Below are 19,368 nucleotides of genomic sequence, written 5' to 3'. Positions count from 1 at the left end.
TGAATTTTTTTTTAAGTACTTTTTTTTATAAAAACACAAAAATCCAGAGTCCTTTTCGTTGGGGATAATTCAGATGTAAATTCCTAGGTGTCAAAAAAGGTTATTTATGTATGCCACTACTGCGGCCCGTGTTTTATTAGCCTCAAAATGGAAAACGAGTGAAGTCCCAACTAAAGAAGAATGGCAACTTAAGCTGATCGAATATGCGCAGCTTGCAGACTTAACATATAGAATATGAGAACAAGAACAACATACATTTAGAGAAGATTGGAAAATGTTTATTGAATGTATAGGGGGAAATTGGGTACACTTGAAAATGTTGACAGCATTAAGATAAATTCAACAGTTTAAATAGGTTTTGATTGATGTAATGATAGAATACTGAATGGTTTAGTTTATGTAAAATATGCAAGGATTTATGATATGCAAAATGAACCAGGGAAAGAGAAGAAGGGAAGTCGTTGATATTTTAAGGATGTTTAAATGAGTATTCTAAATTGTAAAACAAAAAATTAATAAAAACTATTAAAAAAAACATGAACTGCCTGTTCTCTAATGCCCTTCTCCTGTCTTCATAATTTATGTGCCCATGTGCTGAACATGTGAAGTGTGCATCTGTGTGGTCTGTAACGTGTAAGGGTGTGCTTGTGTGTACACACATTAATTTGGCATAATGCAGAAAACTAACATGGATTCCTCACAATTTTAACTGGCCCCTCTTCCTCTTCTTGTTTATCCAGTTCCCAGATGAAAAGCCAGCTCGTGCAATGGACAGGCTAACATTCTACATGAGGGACAGTTCTATATTAGGGACCAGTTAGATCTCACAGTTTTCAAGGCAGAAGGGTGGGAAGGGAAGAGCTTTCTTGCATTCAGTGCAGTATAGGAGAAACAAAGAAGATCTCTGACCTCATTAGTATTGAGATGAATTTACAAGAGAAGAACTCAAAAATATACCAATCAGTCTACTCCAAAGCTCATCGAGGACTGGAATCAGTAACACAGGGATATGTTTTAGGCATGGCTGAATATCTACACCCTGCATAAACTTTACACTGCTCATTGTAACTTGGTGCACCATATAGACATGTAGTACATGACAATCTTTGCATAATGGAAGCAGCCTTCTATTAACCAAAGAAGAGGAGATGTGTGTTTCTTTATTTTGAAACAACAATGTGAGTCAAACAACAAAGAACAGGCAATGGTTATGCATTGTCTCCCTGAGTTAGTATCATTGATTGGCTATTTCTTTTTATCATTTGTGATATGAGTATCATTCAACATCCTCTAGAATGGCTATTTACATATCATCTACCCAACTTACATGTCATCTACCTCTTCATTTCTCACTGTTATTTAATACGCATTTGACACTCAGAAGTCTTCTTGGCAGAGGATCCACAGATGACACAGAGGACACGGTGGAGGGAGGACGGAGATAAGCATGTGAGCAAAGTTGGGTGGTTGAAATTGTGAGAGCGACCTGTTGATATTGCCTTCAGTGGTTGCATAACAAGCATTGACTCTGAAGTTCTGGTACACGTTGGACCCCTTCAGTATCTTCTTGATTGCCTACCATAATAACATCAGGGAGGGGGAACATAGTGTTATGCATTTGTGGGAGGTAGGCTGTATATCTGAGCCCCCTTCCAATTCCTGGATCTGGCATGGATTCAATTCCTGGAATAGCCAGGCTAGCTTCCTCGTGATGTAATGGCCCCCTAAGCACGGACCATTAAGGTATACATGGGTGCCTCCCACCTCCCACAACTGTCTGTTAGTTAGAAAGAAAAACAGTTAGAGATTGAACTATGTGAGCTTTAAGCTGGAAGCAAGGGCTGGGAAGCCAGAGAGACAGAGCCATGTCTGATCTCTGCTTGTATCCAAGGCTGTGGCGATGGGAGTAGCAAGACCCTCTTGGGGTGCTAATGCTATGAGTCCTTCCATTGTGGGTTCAGGTTGTACATATGTGTAAATAAACAATATCTCTTAAAGAAACAACAGTCTTCGGTTTTGAGGAAACAGAACCCTGAGTAAGCACCTGGAACCCCTAGAGTCTCACAACATTTGGAGACTAGGGTGGCATGCAACAATATTGAGAAAACAATGATGTCCTGAACATATTCTGTGCCCCAGTTCATACATTCAATCAGAGGAGGTGCCGAGACAGTAAAGAGCCCTCCCTACCATTGGACAAACTGACATTGTGAATTGGACCCTTCATATGAGCAGTCAACTGCATGTAAACCTGGGTCCTGAAGTTTTTTCTTCTCCTTTTTGAGGGAGAGAACTGTGCAGATTTCAAGAACGTTACCTCTGGCTTATACTTTGGCTCCCTGGAAATCTTTTCCTTCTTCCTCTTCAACTGCACATAATTCTTCATCATCATCATCATCATCATCATCATCATCATCATATTTTACCTTTGTTTGAACCAGCACATTTTCTGTCTTGCTAATCCATTCCTTAAAAAATGTGGACATCATCATTTGTTTAGGCAGAAATTTTTCCTACTAGATAAACTCATTAACACAAGCCAGAGGGCTGGCTACAATAGTCTGTAGTTTTCATTACAGTTTTTTATAATATTATACTTCGTGCATTAAAATTCTGCACCAGATGTAATTTTTTCTCTCTTCCTTTCAAGATGTGGTTTTCTATTCCAGTATTTGGGTACCAATGTATTACCATTTTCCTATAACTTTTCTAACAACATTTATTTCTCCTAGTATGACTATGGGGTCTGTACTTAATTTATGTCCTGAAATCTTCTCAATTTTTATCACCTCAATCCAAAACATTTTTTTACAACCTCTCTAAATATATCTAAAGTTTCTGTGGCTTTACACATTTGTAATGTTTACTTTTTGCAACTTATAAAAAGTACAAAATCTTGTAAAAAATAAATAAATCTTTAACTGCAACATCCGTAAAGTATTTTGGGCTTCCTTGAAAAATATTGATCCAGTGTTTTTTGGTAATTGGTAATTGCTTTATTAGGCTTAATAAAGATGTGAGTCCTTTGTTGCAGCAAGATAAAACCATGGTTCTAGATTTGCTTTCCTCTCAATAGTCACATATTCTCTGGGGTATTAAAAATCACTAAATGTGCAGCTGGGAACACAAAAACGCATGCATATTTCAGAGGGATCAAACTAAGTTTGAGAAAAAGAAAATCAGAATACAAGGGAAAGAAACCTAGAAAAAATATGATGCTCTACCTGAAAGTTCCCATTATGATCGCTGAACAAATCATAATATAGATGTTTGGGGTCTGGTACAGAAGGCATTAGGATCTTCCTAATTCTGTAAAAAAAAAGAAATGAGTTAAATGATTACAATAAAAACCATAAAAGAAAAAGAAAAGCTGTGTTCAAAAAGTAGACATTAAATATAGGATCTATAGCATTTAAATAAAAGCAGAAACAGACATTTTATGCCCCATATAATTTGAAGGGTCCTTAAAAACAAAGAAGGGAAAATAGTTTATTCTAAAAATTAATGGCACATATAGCAAATGGGATGGGGAATGGCACCTTTCAGCTGATGAAAGACAATATGCCAGGCTTAGAGATTGAAGTCAGAGCCTAGTTCATTTAAAGGGATTTCATAGAACCAGGCATGCAAATTCCCTTACACTTAAAGTCAGATTGGGGACAAACTTGGCCCAAAAGTTCAGGATTTCACTCTCCCTCATCATGACCAGGACAAACATCTTTGGAAGTGAACATGATTTTGGACCCCACATATATGAATCCACCACAATCTGATCATATGGCTCCATCACAAAATCATCATACTCAGTAATATTTTCTTACTAGTAAAGTGTCCATCTATTATGATAAACAGAGTCTGTTGAGTTTCTCCAGAGAGAGTACTGATTCCTTGCCAAGGAAGAATGGACAGCTAAAAGTTACATCCACTGCAAATGCAGTTCTAAAAAGAGGGGTTTTAGATACACGCACCCATAGAGCATGTTAAAAAGATGGGCAAGGGTGGTTACACTTAGGAATATAGGTAGCCACCTTAAAACGAGTCGGGCCTTTGAGCCAACTAGCTCAGCGTTATTCATACTGACTGTCAGTCGCTCTCCAGGGTTCTGGATGGGAAGTCTCTCATACCTACCTGGAGATGCCAGGGATTGCTTGCCTCCCCCCAACAGTAAACAGTGGCTCTTGTTCTCCTGTCCTGTCCCCTTTATAAAGATCTGAGGAATGAAATCATTACCCCACTCTTACTTACCATCCCAGGCCGCCCATCTGAGGCCACATTGTTCTTTCTTTTATCAGATCAAAATGATCAGACAACAGCAAAGGTTGCTAGGTTTATCAAGGGTGCAATGAGATTAAGGGCCACTATCTGAATGATAATCTTGGTCATTTGATTGCCCTCTTTACCCATTTCTGTCTTTTTTATTTGTATATATTTTATTTGTATATATTGCTTGTTTTATGTTGCTATGGCCGTTGGCTAATGCGAATAAAGTTTACCGATCTATCTCTCCCCCAACACATGCAGCTGCAATGCCCCGATTGGTTGGCATGTGAAAGGACTCTAAGCACACACATCAGTATTCGCACAAAGCCCCTTCACACATTGGCCAAAGTGTGGAGGCATGCCTTCTCCAACTATTGGTGGTGGGGCTAGCCAAGATGGTTTCACGATGCTCCTCATGCATTCTTTTATGAACCCAATCCTTAATTTTATCCAGGATGAGTGAAGGGAAGCCACTCCATATTCTGATTGGCTAGAAGACTTTACATAAACTTCCTGTACCACCTTGTGACTATTATGTTACTTGTTGGCCAGAGGGCTTCCATTGAATCTTCTCTAGAGTTCCACCCTTTGTCGACGCCCCTTTCTTTGCCTTCAGGCTCAGCTCCTGCCTATCCAATCTGTCCATTCTTACCTACACACAAAAAACTTCACACAGCTTCTCCGGTAAGGATTTACACAGTAAATCCTGAAGACATAGTTGGCCCCACTCTGACTCAGATCCCATGCATTCGTTCTCTACTATTCTCAAAATTATAAACCTGGAAGACCCACATCATATAGTGTATATAGCAAATTCCAAACATTCCATCCCATAATCTGTAATATGGGAGTAAAATTCCTGGGGGCGGGGGAGTAAACTGCTGAAGGTATATCTGCCACACCTTGATCATCCTCATCTCCAACAGCCAAGATCCAATGGATAGGTGCAGTTCATCCTTTCTCAAAATGCACACTGTACTCATTAGATCCCTGAAATGTGTAGGCCTTCCCGCCACAAATATTGTTCTGCCATTTTGATCATTTTGATCAAGGGTTTGTGAGTGCACAAAGCAGCATTTACCTTTCCCATCTGCAAACGCACAACAGAAGGGCAAATATTACCAGGACGCCAGCCATCACCAAAGTCAAAGGAATTACTTTAATTGATTTGGGTTCAGAGACATCTATATCACAGGAATCTTTGAGGAATGACAAAAAGAAAAAAGTTCAAAGTGTTTTCTAGTATATTTGAAAAAAAGAAACATCAGATTCTTTAAAGCATATTTTGGCCAACTCTTTCTTTCGAAAAGCAATTATTAAAAAATGGAATAATATATACTATTAATCTTTAGGCCACCATTCTTTTAAGCTTCTACATTTCACAATAATGTGGAATTTTGTGTTGTCCACTGAAGTACCCTTCTGCTAGGATGAAAGAATACAAGAATACCGGTATGAGATTTTTCTGCTTTGTGAATAAAAATTAGCTCTTTATATTGTCATTTAGCTCTTTATATTGTCATTTATATAACTAACCTTCTTCGTTCCAACAGAAAGCGTGACTATACTGGAATAGGAAATATAGTGTCATGTACATGTGCTGATGCCTGCTAATGAATGCTTTTAAAGGAATATATTATAACAAAATGTTGTCTGGAGAGAATATCAACTGAAATTCATTTAAAGTCCTGTGTCCAATTCTCTGCTGTTTCCCAGTTGTGAAATGGGCCACTGGGATGTCACTGAAAACAGGTCCCTGTGTTGACTAATCACCATCAGTGCTGTAGCATTTGGAAATAAGGCTTGGGACCGTTATGGGAGAACTCTGCTCAGTTTGGATCTTGACTTTTATAGTCACTTACTGGGGTTGATGGGGATTGTAAATCCACAATATGTGATGAATCAAAGTTTCCCTCACTAAAGCGTGCCCCACTTCTGACGCCCTTCCCCAAAACACACCCTGAATGGTAAGGTAGCAGTACAGTGGCATGGTTTCGCTGGAGTTGTCTGTGCAAAACCTCCCAGCCCCTAGAATACTGCAATGGCAACTTTCCAGCGGAGAACTACATTTCCCAGACTCCTCAGTGCCTGGGAAAAATAATTGAAGGGATTTTGGCATTGCCCTGTTATCACTGCTAATTTGGGAGTGGGGGGATTTGACAGCAGGGCAGGGGAGGGTTAGTTGTTGGTTCTTAAACAATTTAAAATCAAATAAAACAGTGGATTTGTTGTGTTATGGTGACTGCGGAGTATAAATAAAATGATGATGATGATGATGATAAACTTTAATTGTGCAAACCTAAAACTTATGTGCTTGAATCTGTACTGCAGAAGAGTGGCAGTCTGGGGACACCCTGTATATAAGACAGCCTACCCTGAACACTAAATAAATGACAAGGAGTAGGTCTACATGTTAGCATTATCTAGAAATAGAAGTTTCAGAAAGAAGATTTACAGTAGCAGTGTATTTTATTTTATTTTTACCTACAGAGCTGCCATTTTTCCAATGTGTTTCTGCTCCCCATTCACTGGAATAAGCAAATACACTGCAACTGTGATTCAGCCTGAATCGAAAGGAATAGCATTTCGCTGGATCAAATCCTTGGTCTTTAATCTCACAACATTCTTTGTCCCTAGACTGAACAGCAAGAGTACCAGTCATTAATAATTTTGTTCACTGTATATTTTCTAGGCTATTCTAATAGGTTTTCATTAGGCATTAGGTTTCCATCTTACCTCCCTTTGTATCATATTTTGTTCTTTATTTTTCCCCTCATTTCTTATCTCAGCCTGTGCTTGCCTTGCACAGAGTGGACCCATTGAAATCAATGGACATGATGAACTTAGTTTGATGCAACCCTTAGTTCATTATTCTGGCAATGCTTTGAAAGAAAGAAGCTTGTACACCATATGAATTAGAACAATGAAGTAGCAACTTGGGGATTTCCCCAGCTTTCTGGCATATAAAGTCCCCAAGGAATTATCAGATCTTTAGTTGCCTAAACACAGCTACAGTGGTGCCTCGCAAGACGAAATTAATTCGTTCCGCAAGTTTTTTCGTCTAGCGAATTTTTCGTCTTGCGAAGCACGGTGTCAGAAAAGTTTTGGAAAAGCTTCAAAAATCGCCAAAAACCTCAAAAAAGGCGTTCTATGAGTTGCTCCTCGAAGTCAAGTCGCAACTGTATTAAGGGTGTTAAGAAAAAGGAAACAAACTTGCAAAAAACGCAAGACGTTTTCGTCTTGTGAAGCAAGCCCATAGGGAAATTCGTCTTGCGAAGCAGCTCAAAAACCGCAAAACCCTTTCGTCTTGCGAGGCATTCGTCTTGCGGGGCACCACTGTACTTAAACACAGTTTGTGAAATTAAGTTCCACTCAGATAATTGGGACTGTGTGTCAAAATACACAGATGAGGGGGATGTGAGCAACAGTCCACTGGCAATCAATTTAGAGTGCACTGTGATGTCATTGCATAACCGCCAACATTTCTCCAATGAGAATTTTTGTTATTTATACTCCACCCATCTGACTGGGTTGCCCCAGCCACTCTGATTGGCTTCCAACAGATATAAAAACATAATAAAACATTAAACATTTAAAAACTTTCCTATACAATGGTACCTAGGGTTAAGTACTTAATTCGTTCTGGAGGTCCGTTCTTAACCTGAAACTGTTCTTAACCTGAAGCACCACTTTAGCTAATGGGGCCTCCTGCTGCCACCACGCCACTGGAGCACGATTTCTGTACTCACCCTGAAGCAAAGTTCTTAAGGTACTATTTCTGGGTTAGCAGAGTCTGTAACCTGAAGTGTATGTAACCTGAAGCGTATGTAACCCGAGGTACCACTGTACAGGGCTGCCTTCAGATGTCTTCTAAAGGTTGTATCCCATTGGATCAGGAGTCATATAACTCCATACCCTCCAACATTTCTCCGGTGAAAATAGGGATGTCCAGGATCTAAACAGAAACCGTGACGGCTTCTGTAAATCTGGGCCTGTCCCTGGAAAATAGGGACATTTGGAGAGTCTATCCTTGCTCAGATACTGTATTTTTCACTCTATAAGACGCACCTGACCACAAGACGCACCTAGTTTTTGGAGGAGGAAAACAAGAAAAAAAATATTCTGATCCTCATAAGCCAGAACACCAAGGGGGATCGCTGCGCAGTGAAAGCAGCAATCCCTCTTGCTGTTCTGACTTCTGGGATAGCTGCGCAGCCTGCATTCGCTCCATAAGACGCACACACATTTCCCCTTACTTTTTAGGAGGGGGAAAAGTGAGTCTTATAGAGCAAAAAATACGGTAATTGTTTTCCCTGCATTCTGTGTCTTGCATAAGTTCCAAGTTGAAACCAATATCAACTAGCCAACAATAAAGCTTACAAGGTTGAGGCATGAAATATTAGGTGCCAAACTGCGGCAAATGCAGGAGAATTGATCTGCACAATAATCAGCCCACTTTCCACAGCTGGGCCTCAGCGGTCCATTTGCAATTCTGGACATCTCAGCTTTGCCAGGCTTCAAGGCCTTCTTTTTTGCTGCTGGCAACCCAAGATGATGAGTTTCAAATTCATCGATTCAAGACTACGTTGATGTGGTGGAAAACTCCTAACAAAAAACACCCACATTTATTTCTGCACTGCAAAAGAAAAAGTCCCTTTCCAGGTTTCCATTCTGCAACGCAAAGCTGCACTTATCTACCCACCTGCCAATCTTTGTCAAGTTGGCTTTTGTACTGAAGTTCAAAGTGAAAACAATGTTCCTTGTCAACTCCCTTGCACTGCACAGTTACTTTGTCATCTGCCCATTGGAAAGTAACGTGTTCAGGTGGGTTGGGCTTCACTGGTGAAGATAACATTAATACACTCAATTACACAGTCGAGCTACAAAATGTTTTAATTGAACATATTGTACTTGTTAGCATCTCATGATTGAAGCCTGCTCAAATAACAACAAAATATGAAATCACATAAGCTATCAGTCAACTAATAACTGCTACGGCATGTTGTTGCATGCTATATAAGGGTAAATATGTGGCGAGAATACTTCTAAATGCAGTCAGATAGCAAAAGCTACTGCATACTGAGAATCAAATGCTGTTGTGTGTGATAGTTATGAACTGATTCCTGGGGATTCCTGGGTTCTTTGAAAGCATGAAAGGCAGTCCCTCATTGAAAAGATGAGTGAGAGAACACAAGGTTCTTGGAAAGACACTTTGTCCCCGTCATAGATTTTTCCCCCAATATGGTAGTCGTATTTGTCACAGTGAAACTCCAAAGCATTCTGTGTTAACTGAGTGTGTGCCTTAGAACATTAATCAGAATCCTCTACAACACTGAATTCCTAGGCAGAGATTGATGTGGAAAGGTAGAAACAGCAGAACAGCTCTCCGTACTATGAAAAACAAGGTACTACTGCATATAAATGGCATCAAAAATGGTAAAAAATTGAAATTAGGCAGCATTGGGGATAGAAGAAGGAGAAGGAGAAGGAGAAGGAGAAGGAGAAGGAGAAGGAGAAGGAGAAGGAGAAGGAGAAGGAGAAGGAGAAGGAGAAGGAGAAGGAGAAGAAGTAGTAGTAAAGGACCCCTGGATGGTTAAGTCCAGTCAAAGGTGACTATGGGGTTGCAGCGCTCATCTCACTTTCAGGCCAAGGGAGCCGGCGTTTGTCCACAGACAGCTTTCTGGATTATGTGGCCAGCATGACTAAACCACTTCTGGCACAACAGAACACCGTGATGGAAGCCAGAGCACACAGAAATTCCGATTACCTTCCCGCCACAGCAGTACCTATTTATTTACCGGTACTTTCACTGGCGTGCTTTCAAACTGCCAGGGTGGCAGGAGATGAGACAGAGCATTGGGAGCTCACCCCGCCGTGGGGATTTGAACAGCTGACCTTCTGATCGGCAAGCCCAAGAGGCTGTGATTTAGACTACAGCATCACCCATGTCCCATTATTATTAATAATAACAACAACAACAACAACAACAACACAGATATTTACTAAGCAGAATTTGAAGAAGTCAAATTGCTGTTGCTTCCCCTTTTTTTCCTTTTGTAATCCTAGTGAGGCACTGACACCTGAAAAGATTACTGCCAGAGTGATAATAGTTGTTAACTTACACAAATTGCTGCTCTCTTGTTCATCAAAGTAAGCCTCCTCTGTCTGATTTGGATTCCTAATATAAATGTGCAGATAACTCCCTTCAGTAGGAAATAGACACCCACTGTTGTATCCTTGGTCATGCAAATATTCAATGCACTGCTTCTCTTCTTGTTCATCAAACCTGCAATTGAAATAATCATACTCAATAAGATGGCAAAAATATTTTCCATTGAAAATCAGGATATTTGGAAATGCTTTAAAGGGGATAATCCTTGCCTAGCCCTCTGCACTCTAGAGCAGATTCCTGTCCTGCCAGGTCCTGTCCATGAAATGTAAGATACTTTTATTTTATTTTATTTTATTTAAATAATAGAATGCAGTAGTGTTTAGTTGGCCTCCTTTGAAACACTTTTTCCAAAAAGCAAGGCAATTGACAGGATTTGACAACTACAAGTCATGTGTTGTTCCTTTGAGGTAGGGACAACATGATTTCCAACTATACTGGTTTTGACCATCTATTTAATTTCCACCACTTCAATATTAACAGCTTCACTCTACAACAGTTCACAGTTTTAAATAAATAAAGTTATTGTTTTGGATATTTACAATTCTGAGAGTTCAGCCAGCACAAAGATGCTTGTCTTCTATAGTAACAGGGCTCATCTGCCGCTAAGTTATCAAAAGACAGTGCTTACATCTAGAGCAAGAAGAGTGAATAGCAAGGTTACTGCAAGAAGTCTTGCCTGTTCCAAGGTAGCCTTACTCTGCTGGTTCTGCAGCTTCAACGGGCAACTTGCCAGAGAGCATGAAAAGCCCCACCAGCCAGGAGAGAGGGGTGTTGTGTGTGACATATTCCAGCAGCTCAGCCATTTATTCTTGTACTTTTTGCACTGTCTGGAGGCTCTATATTCCACTCAGTGGCTTTAGATACCACCGACTATCCTTCGGGAGTGACTGTTCGAATTAGGGATGGGTGGCACCACTTTGTGGTAGTTCCAGTCCTACTTGGATGGTCATTCCCAGAAGTTGTTGCTTGGGGAATGCTTTTAGCCCCCTCGAACCTTCAGTCTGGGGTTCCGCAGGGCTCAATCTTACCCCCTACATTGTTTAACATCTACTGTACATGAAACTGCTGGGTGGGGTTATCTGGAGGTTTGGAGTATGTTGTCAGCAGTATACTGATGACACTCAGTTCTATTTCTCCTTTACATCTGCAGGTGAGGCAGTGGAAGTGCTGGACCAGTGTCTTGCCTCAGTAGTGGACTGGGTGAGAGCCAACAAACTGAAGCTCAATCCAGATACGATTGAGGCACTGTTAGTGGGTTGTTCCTTAGACTGGATGGGTGAGAGATTGCCTGCTGTTGATGGGGTTACACTTCCTCTCAAGGAGCAGGTTCATAGCTTGGGGGCACTCCTGGATCCTTTGTTGTTGCTCAAGGCTCAGGTGGCCTCAGTGGTCCAGAGTGCCTTCCATCTGCTTTGGCTGCTGGCCCAGCTATGCCCCTGTCTGGACAGGGATAGCCTAACTACTGTTGTCTATGCTCTGGTAACCTCAAGGTTCTATTACTGCAATGCGTTATACATAGGGCTGCCTTTGGAGACGGTTCGGAAACTTCAGCTGGTGCAGAATTCAGTGGCCAGGTTACTCACCGGAGCAAGATGGTTTGAGCATATTACACCGAGCCTCACATGCTACAAGAAAGTCCAGTGAAACCAACAGTCACATTTAGAATTGGCCACCAGAACTGGCCATAGGTTGTAGGTTTTTAAAAGTGTTGAGGATACAGCTTTCTCCCAACAACCAAACAGAAAAGCTATTTGTGGCCTCCAAACAATATGGAATGGACAGTGAATATGTGCAATAAGAAGGAAGCCAGATCAATGTTCTCACCAGCCTGAGTTCAGAATATAAATATAAAATCTTATCTATCTCATGCTTTAGTTCCTTTGGATAAAAGGGAGGGAAAGGAAAGGGAAAGGGGGGGTGCATTTATAGACCAATTTGTTTGAAAATTCCCAGCATTCAAACCTAGAAATCCAAAGAAAGTCTGTTTGCCAGTACTTACTTATAAGACATCGTCATGTTCCTGCCTGGAAAATTTTTTTTTGCATGCCATGAAATCTCCATCCTCTTACCATTGAGATTCTGTATTTCGTATTCTGGGCAACCATCTAGCAAAAACGAAGGGTTGTAATCGTTTAAAATAATCTGCAAAATAAATGGCTATCAGTCTCATCCAAATTAGATCTTCTAAATATACATGTTTCTGCTGCACCTCTCGGTACTAAAAAGGAGAAACTTTGGGCTTGGATTTATCGTATAAGGCTAGAAAATAACCAAGCAAGCTTAAGTGCATATACTGGACAACTTGCATACATTAGACCACCCAGAAAAGGGTCAAGTACTTCACTAGGTAATAGTAATTACCATTTGCCAAAAGCTCTTTGCTTTATTTCATTCCCACCACAGCAGAAAAGGTCTCCTTTTTTGGCACTGCACTTTCCATGCTCCTCAGGAAGTCCTGAGGGACTTCCAAGGTATTTAGTGCCATTGATGTAACATTTTCACACAATATTATTTGACAGCTCAAGGTTTGATATTGCTTAATACAATAAGAATGTCCAAGCATCTTCTGCTGAGAGATTATTCCTCCCTGTCCCTGCTAGAATGAATGCTCAGGTCCAAATGCGAGTTGTCCTAAAATGGCAACACCAAAGAGAAGCCTATTCTGCTGAAGCATGGAGATTAAGAGGAGGGTTTCTAGGTTGTGTGTGAATATATCTGAGAGCTCTGTTTTTGTATCATTACCTGCTAAGACGTCTTCAGAACCATTAAATTGATTGATGGGGTATAGACCTTGAAAACAAAACAAATAATAAGACTGAATGTGAAAGGAAGAATGGCAAAAAATCCCACACTGCAGATGAAAAGCATGGGGGGGGGGAGGGAAATCCATGTAATTTTGTACAGTATTAACTAGCAGATCATTATTTCCCATCATAATCGTGATTTTTAAATGGTAGGTTGTTGTTTTTCTCTAGAATTCATTTAAAAGAAAAAAGAATAACCAGACCATGGATATAACATTAAATTACATTTATTGAACTACTTCCAGAACACAAAAGACACAAATTCCCATGGCTTTTAGTTATAAGTAATGCTGCTTAGAATTTTTAATGCAAAAAAATCCCACCCCAAAACCAAGTAATAAGAAAACACTTAATTTATTTAACATTTTTTAAGAAAAATATTTGTTGCATGTTACATATCTCTGTAGTTGTAATGAGATCTTCACCTTACGTAACTATTGCATAACTACTGTGTTCTGTCCTGAAAATTGCAATATATACTATACTGTTTGAGCTTACTTTATATCGAACATTATGAATTTTGCCTCTGACATTTAATGGTACAAAGACTTGGTTCAAATAAACCTTTACAATTGATTTAGCTCTAAATTTCATTCAAGTCTTTGTAATTTTTGTACATTATAAAGTGAATGGTTGCTAATACTGAGTTGTTAATACTGGTATGTGTGCTAAAAATTCATATTGTCAGATTTTAACTTACATGGTGCCCATGACTGAGAAACCCGCAGGAGGATGCAGAGCAGAACAGCGGCAGAGGACTTAACACTCAACCCCATACCTGGAAATATAGTGTATGATCAAATTATTACCAATATAAACCACAGCAGTACTTCTCTAGGACTGATCTTTACTACTGAATAGCTTTGTATCAAAAATGAAAATCTAGAGGAAATGACTATAGGAAATATTTGCAAATGGTGAGATAATTATAATCTGTTCTCACAGATCTTAAAAGTTGCATAGATTAGGCTTCCTTTTTATTAAGTGACTATGGGTGTCAAATATAAGTCCTCTGAAGAACCTGAACTGGAAATATATCTTGAACAACTCAGCCAGGAAGTTTCTTAGGTATCCCAGTGCCCCTGTCACAGCTTAGTAGGGGAAGGCATTTGGTAGGATCCATAATTTAAGAGGGATTATCATAAGGGATATTAGCTGTGGCATAGCAAGTGCCTAGCTCCAGTCAGGGGAACAGCGACTGGATTCCACACATCCAAGTTGCTGTGGGACCCACCAGATCAGTCTGTGTTGCAGAGGGAATCTCCTGTTGGCAATTCCTATGGGTTACCCAGCAGGCAAGCTGGGAAGGAGATTAGGCCAGCAGTCAGGCTGCCCGGGCATAGAGGAGACAGATCCTTATGTCACGCCATGCCCCAATGTTCCCGTTACCAATAAAGTTGTGGCCTTGTTATACCCTGCATTGCCGCTGCTTGTCATTACTCCCCACTGTGGCGTTTGCGCTCCTAGGTGTGTGACATCATACTGGGTTCATAAGGAAAGGGTTAACTATTTTTTTAAATAACAATTTTTATTAATTTTAACATATGAAGTATAATACATACCACAAAACTTCACCACTTGTACAATTGTTTTATGGACTCCCATCAGCACCTCTGATGATCCCCCGTTTTGACCACTTCTTAAATTCATATTGCCTTTAATTATCTTAACTAATCATCCTCCCCTTTATCCATTTTTGCAATAATTCCAATAATTCACCTCACAAAACTTCTTGCAAACCTACAAACATAGTTTGATCATCACTATTACTTTTCAAATAGTCTGTAAATTTACACCACTCTTCTGTGAATTTCTGGTCCCGCAGATTTCAAATCCTTCCTGTTAGTCTGTCTAATTCTGCATTGTCCATTAATTTCATCCTCCATTCTTCTTTCGTCGGTAATTCTTCTTGCTTCCATTTTTGTGCTAATAATATTCTTGTTGCCGTCGTTGCACATAAAAACAGCTTACATTCTTTTCTATTTATATCACTTCCTACCATGCCCAGTAAAAGTGCTTCTGGTTTCTTTATGAATGTATATTTCAACATTTTTTTCATCTCATTATATATCATTTCCCAGAAGCTTTTCACTTTTTTACATTCCCACCACATGTGATAAAATGTTCCTTCTTTTTATTTACATTTCCAACATTTGTTGCTAACTTCATACATTTTAGCTAATTTAACAGGTGTAATATACCATCTATACATCATTTTCATCACATTTTCTTTTAAGGTGAATGCAGTGAACTTTAAACCTTCTTTCCATAGTTTTTCCCAATCATTCAGCTGTGTATTATACCCAAAATCTTTAGCCCAATGAATCATAACTGACTTTACCTCCTAAGGAAAGGGTTAACTAATTGTAAAATGACTAAGCAATGGGAACCCAAGGGGCAGAGTTAACTGTGTATAAGGTTTTAGCACAGAGGTTTTTTTGGAGTGAGAGAGTTAGAGTTAGGGTGGTTGAGAAGACAGTCTGGAGTTACAAGAGACAGAGAAGATAAGTCTGTGGGCTGGGCTAGTCTGGTGTGAGAGAGTGAGAAAATTTGTTAAGAGGAGTCAGTCAAACAGTTGAGATAATCAGTCAGAAGGTATTAGGAAGGTATAGGCCGGTAAAGAAACTAAAGTTAAGATACTGACATGAATATTATACAATAAACTTGTTAATATTTGTAAAATAAACTTGTCTTTTTGGTTCACTTTTAACAACTGTTTGGACTCAGTGTTTTACCAGAGAGTAACAGGTTGGTGGCAGCGGGGAAGCGAGCACAGTGGTGGCACAGGGATCAATAGACCGTTAAACGTCCGGGAACCCTGTGTGATCTCCACACCCACCCACGTGCTTCCCTGTGCCTAGTGGTCAACTGCAAGCATGGTTTGTTGTACACACAGACGAACAAACTCAACAACATAAGTGAATGCTGTTTTAATAGAATGTATAGGATGAAAATCTGATTGATTAGGGTAAGAAAGCAGAAACGGGGTGGAAGAAATTCTAAAGTATGGTTACCAGATGTCCCCATTTCCCAGGGACAATCCCTAGATTTACAAATCTATCCCCAGACAAAATCCGTCCCCGGATTTCATTTAATGTCCCCGGATTTATATTTTAAGTGTTGTAGATTTATTAGCAGGGAATGAATGTTGTGTGATTGGTTCAGTGGCACAAGACACATCATATGGGGACTTCTGGTGAGGCAAAATGGCGGGTGCCATGGCAGTGAGCAGCTCCTGAAGCCAGCCAGAGCCAACTGCACTACCAGGCTGGCTCTGAGCTGCTGCCACTGCCACTGCCAAGGGGGAACCAGGGATGCCCAGTGCATCAACTGGGGGAACTGCTGGCCCCCCGTGATCCAAATCAAGCTGGGAGCGAGAGCACCCAGCCACCCGGCCGATTGCCCAGTGACGCTCCGGGGCCAAGAAAACCCCGGGGCTGAAACACGGAGAAGGAGGAGAGGAGAAGGAGCCCTGACCTTGCCGCACCACTGCTGCCACCGCCACTGAGGAGGAGAGGTAGGAGAGCACCGGGAGGGCAAGGACACGTGGCTGAGCCCAGGCCTGACCCGAGCCTACTCCATGGCAACTAGCGTTCCAAGAGAGCAGGCCGGGGCCCAGAGAAAGGCTGCATGACAGAGGAGACCACAGAAGAGAAGATATTACTTCTTAATTACTATTATTTTAAATAGCTTTTTTAAAATAACTTTTTTTTCTCTTTTCAAAAAAAAAAAAGTGTCCCCAGATTTTTTGAAAAAAATCTGGTAGCCTCATTCTAAAGACTATACAGATGCAACTTGCTCCAAGCAGCTAAGGACAGGAGGCAGCAGGATGGCTGATTCTAGATGGTTCTATCCAGTGGCGTAGCGTGGGGGGTGCAGGGGGGGGGGCCGGCCGCACCGGGTGCAACATCTGGGGGTTAGGGTTAGGAGGCGCAAATTACTTGCCTTGCCCCGGGTGCTGACAATCCACGCTACGCCACTGGTTCTATCTGAAGTAAGAAATTTGAGAAGCCAAAGGAAACATCAGTGATCTCCGATAAGTTCACATGCGTACAGTAATCAGACAGAAAATCTCCAAAGGACCAAAATTGTGCTTAGTTGTAAGTTTGAAAGCTTAAACAGCAGGCAGGCTGTTTTATCAACGGGGGGGGGGGCATTTTCAAATAAAGAACACATTTCTGATATCTGAGAAAAACCACATCAGCTATTATTTATTTATTTGTGTGTGTGTTTTTCAAAGGTATATACTGCACCTTTACCTAAAAATTGGTTTCAGGGCAGAATGCATAAGAAATAGAATGTAAAACATAACCAACAGCAATGCAACAAAACTAAAAGGAATAAAACTATTCAACCAGCTTAAATACACCATAATTCTCAATGCCTGGGTTAATGAAAAGGTTTTAACCCAGCAGTTGGAAGAATACAGTGCCAGCACTAGGCATACCACTCTTGGAGAGCATTCCACAATTGGGGCACCAACACAGAGAATATTGTCTCCTTTGTATATGTGTGCTTTCCCTAATGATGGGACATGGGAAAGGACCTCCCGCGACTCTCTCAAAGCGTAGGCAAGTTGATAAAGGAAGAGGAACATCTTCAAATATTTGTGTTCAAAGCCTTTTATGTATCTATTGCAACATACATTTTCCTAGGAATCGCCCCACTAAACACAGTATGTTTTACTTCCTAAAATACACTGAAAGTTCATTTAAAAAAAATGTTCCAATTCAAGTTCACTCACTCCAAAAAGGAATGAGTTCAAGTTCAAGTTCACCCCCTTCAGAAGGGAACCGATTCTGCTCCAGTTCAATTGACAGCTTGACCCTCAATGCATCCCTGTCATCCTTGGCATTTTTATTTCAGGCCTTCCTAATTTTATAAGCTTCTCTGATAAAGTGTAAAATATACTTGAAAAGACCAATTAAGAAAACATCAAAGCACACACAGTGTACTGTGAACAGCAAAGATGCACTACAAAATGAACTTCATTCTCATTCAGTTCTCATGGAAACTTCAGAAACTGCATCAAGTGGCTTAGAAAATCATAGAATCCCAACTATCACCCCTTTAGCTTTGCTTTTGCCTTTTCAAATTATATCTATCTATCTATCTATCTATCTATCTATCTATCATCTATCCACACACACACACACACACGTGCACACACACACACATATACACACACACACATGTATATACATATATCTCACATTATTTTCTTGGAGGAAAGAATCCTCAAATTCGGGTGTCCTTTTAAGAAAGAATAGAATCATAGAACAAGCCAGTTCAAATGATACAAAGATCTATCAGACCCAAAGTCATTTAAGATCAATCCAAACATTGAAAGTGTTTTAATAGAGCGTTCCATATTTACCAAAGAATTGATGCAGTTTTACTTAGAAATGAAAGAAGGAAGTAGTAAAATACCACAAGAAGGCGTTTGGTTTTTAAAACATTTGTGCGCTCTCTCTCTCTCTCTCTCTCTCTCACACACACACACACACACAATTTAAAAACAGATTTGTGTAAGAGCAGCTTTCCAGATACAGAACTGTCTGTTCTTATTTTATCAGTTAATGATGCCCCTCACCACAGAGATAAGTACACACACAAAGGGAAATACCACAATTATTTGGCTAAAACAAGTGGTGCTGTTCCTGCTGTGTTTCCATGAACTTTAACTTTTAGCAAGAAATTTCTCTTTTATAGTCCCACTCAAACTCTGTGAAACGTTTCCGCACCCAAGTGCTAACAATAGTTCAGTCACCAACCTCTTTGAGCCTGTGGGCACAATTGAAATTTTGAGAAAGTGCTGTGGGCGTCAGTAATAAAATGAATGCAACTGAGAAAGTAGAAAAAAGACAAAGGACCACAAAATGGTGCAGACATGTTGCCACCTCATCTTCAGGTCCCAACCATGTGGAAAAGGTACCTCCAACAACCACCACTGTGCTCACTCATATGAAAGCCTTTGCACCTCACCTTTGTTCAGACTGAGCCCTATGTGTTCAGTCACTTCATCAGAAAAATGTAGGCATGTTTAAGGTGGCCAGTTCAATGGAGAGGAGGCCCCCTTCCTTGGAGGTTCTTAAGCAGAGGTTGGATAGCTGTCTTGTAGGGTTTAGTTGA

General features: G+C 40.3%; 1 protein-coding gene across 1 annotated transcript in view; it reads right to left on the bottom strand.

The window, feature by feature from the left end:
• Positions 1–256: 256 nt before the first annotated feature.
• The window catches only part of CRLF2 (cytokine receptor like factor 2), a 41,210-nt gene continuing 22,098 nt past the window's right edge, over positions 257–19,368 (bottom strand). Inside the window, exons 2-11 of the mRNA XM_082220147.1 lie at positions 13,937–14,014; positions 13,175–13,222; positions 12,432–12,537; positions 10,383–10,546; positions 8,963–9,099; positions 6,745–6,898; positions 5,342–5,459; positions 3,225–3,309; positions 2,318–2,468; positions 257–1,575 (exon numbers count right to left, since the gene is read on the bottom strand). Coding sequence (XP_082076273.1) covers positions 2,325–2,468; positions 3,225–3,309; positions 5,342–5,459; positions 6,745–6,898; positions 8,963–9,099; positions 10,383–10,546; positions 12,432–12,537; positions 13,175–13,222; positions 13,937–14,012 — 1,032 coding nt within the window. The 5' untranslated portion in view covers positions 14,013–14,014 and the 3' untranslated portion in view covers positions 257–1,575; positions 2,318–2,324. The remainder of the gene's footprint in view (positions 1,576–2,317; positions 2,469–3,224; positions 3,310–5,341; positions 5,460–6,744; positions 6,899–8,962; positions 9,100–10,382; positions 10,547–12,431; positions 12,538–13,174; positions 13,223–13,936; positions 14,015–19,368) is intronic.

Source organism: Podarcis vaucheri, assembly GCF_965113315.1.
Source record: "Podarcis vaucheri genome assembly, chromosome: 4".
Classification (NCBI taxonomy): domain Eukaryota; kingdom Metazoa; phylum Chordata; class Lepidosauria; order Squamata; family Lacertidae; genus Podarcis; species Podarcis vaucheri.
Note: the sequence above shows the minus strand (reverse complement) of the source record. Positions and strands in the feature narration are given on the sequence as shown.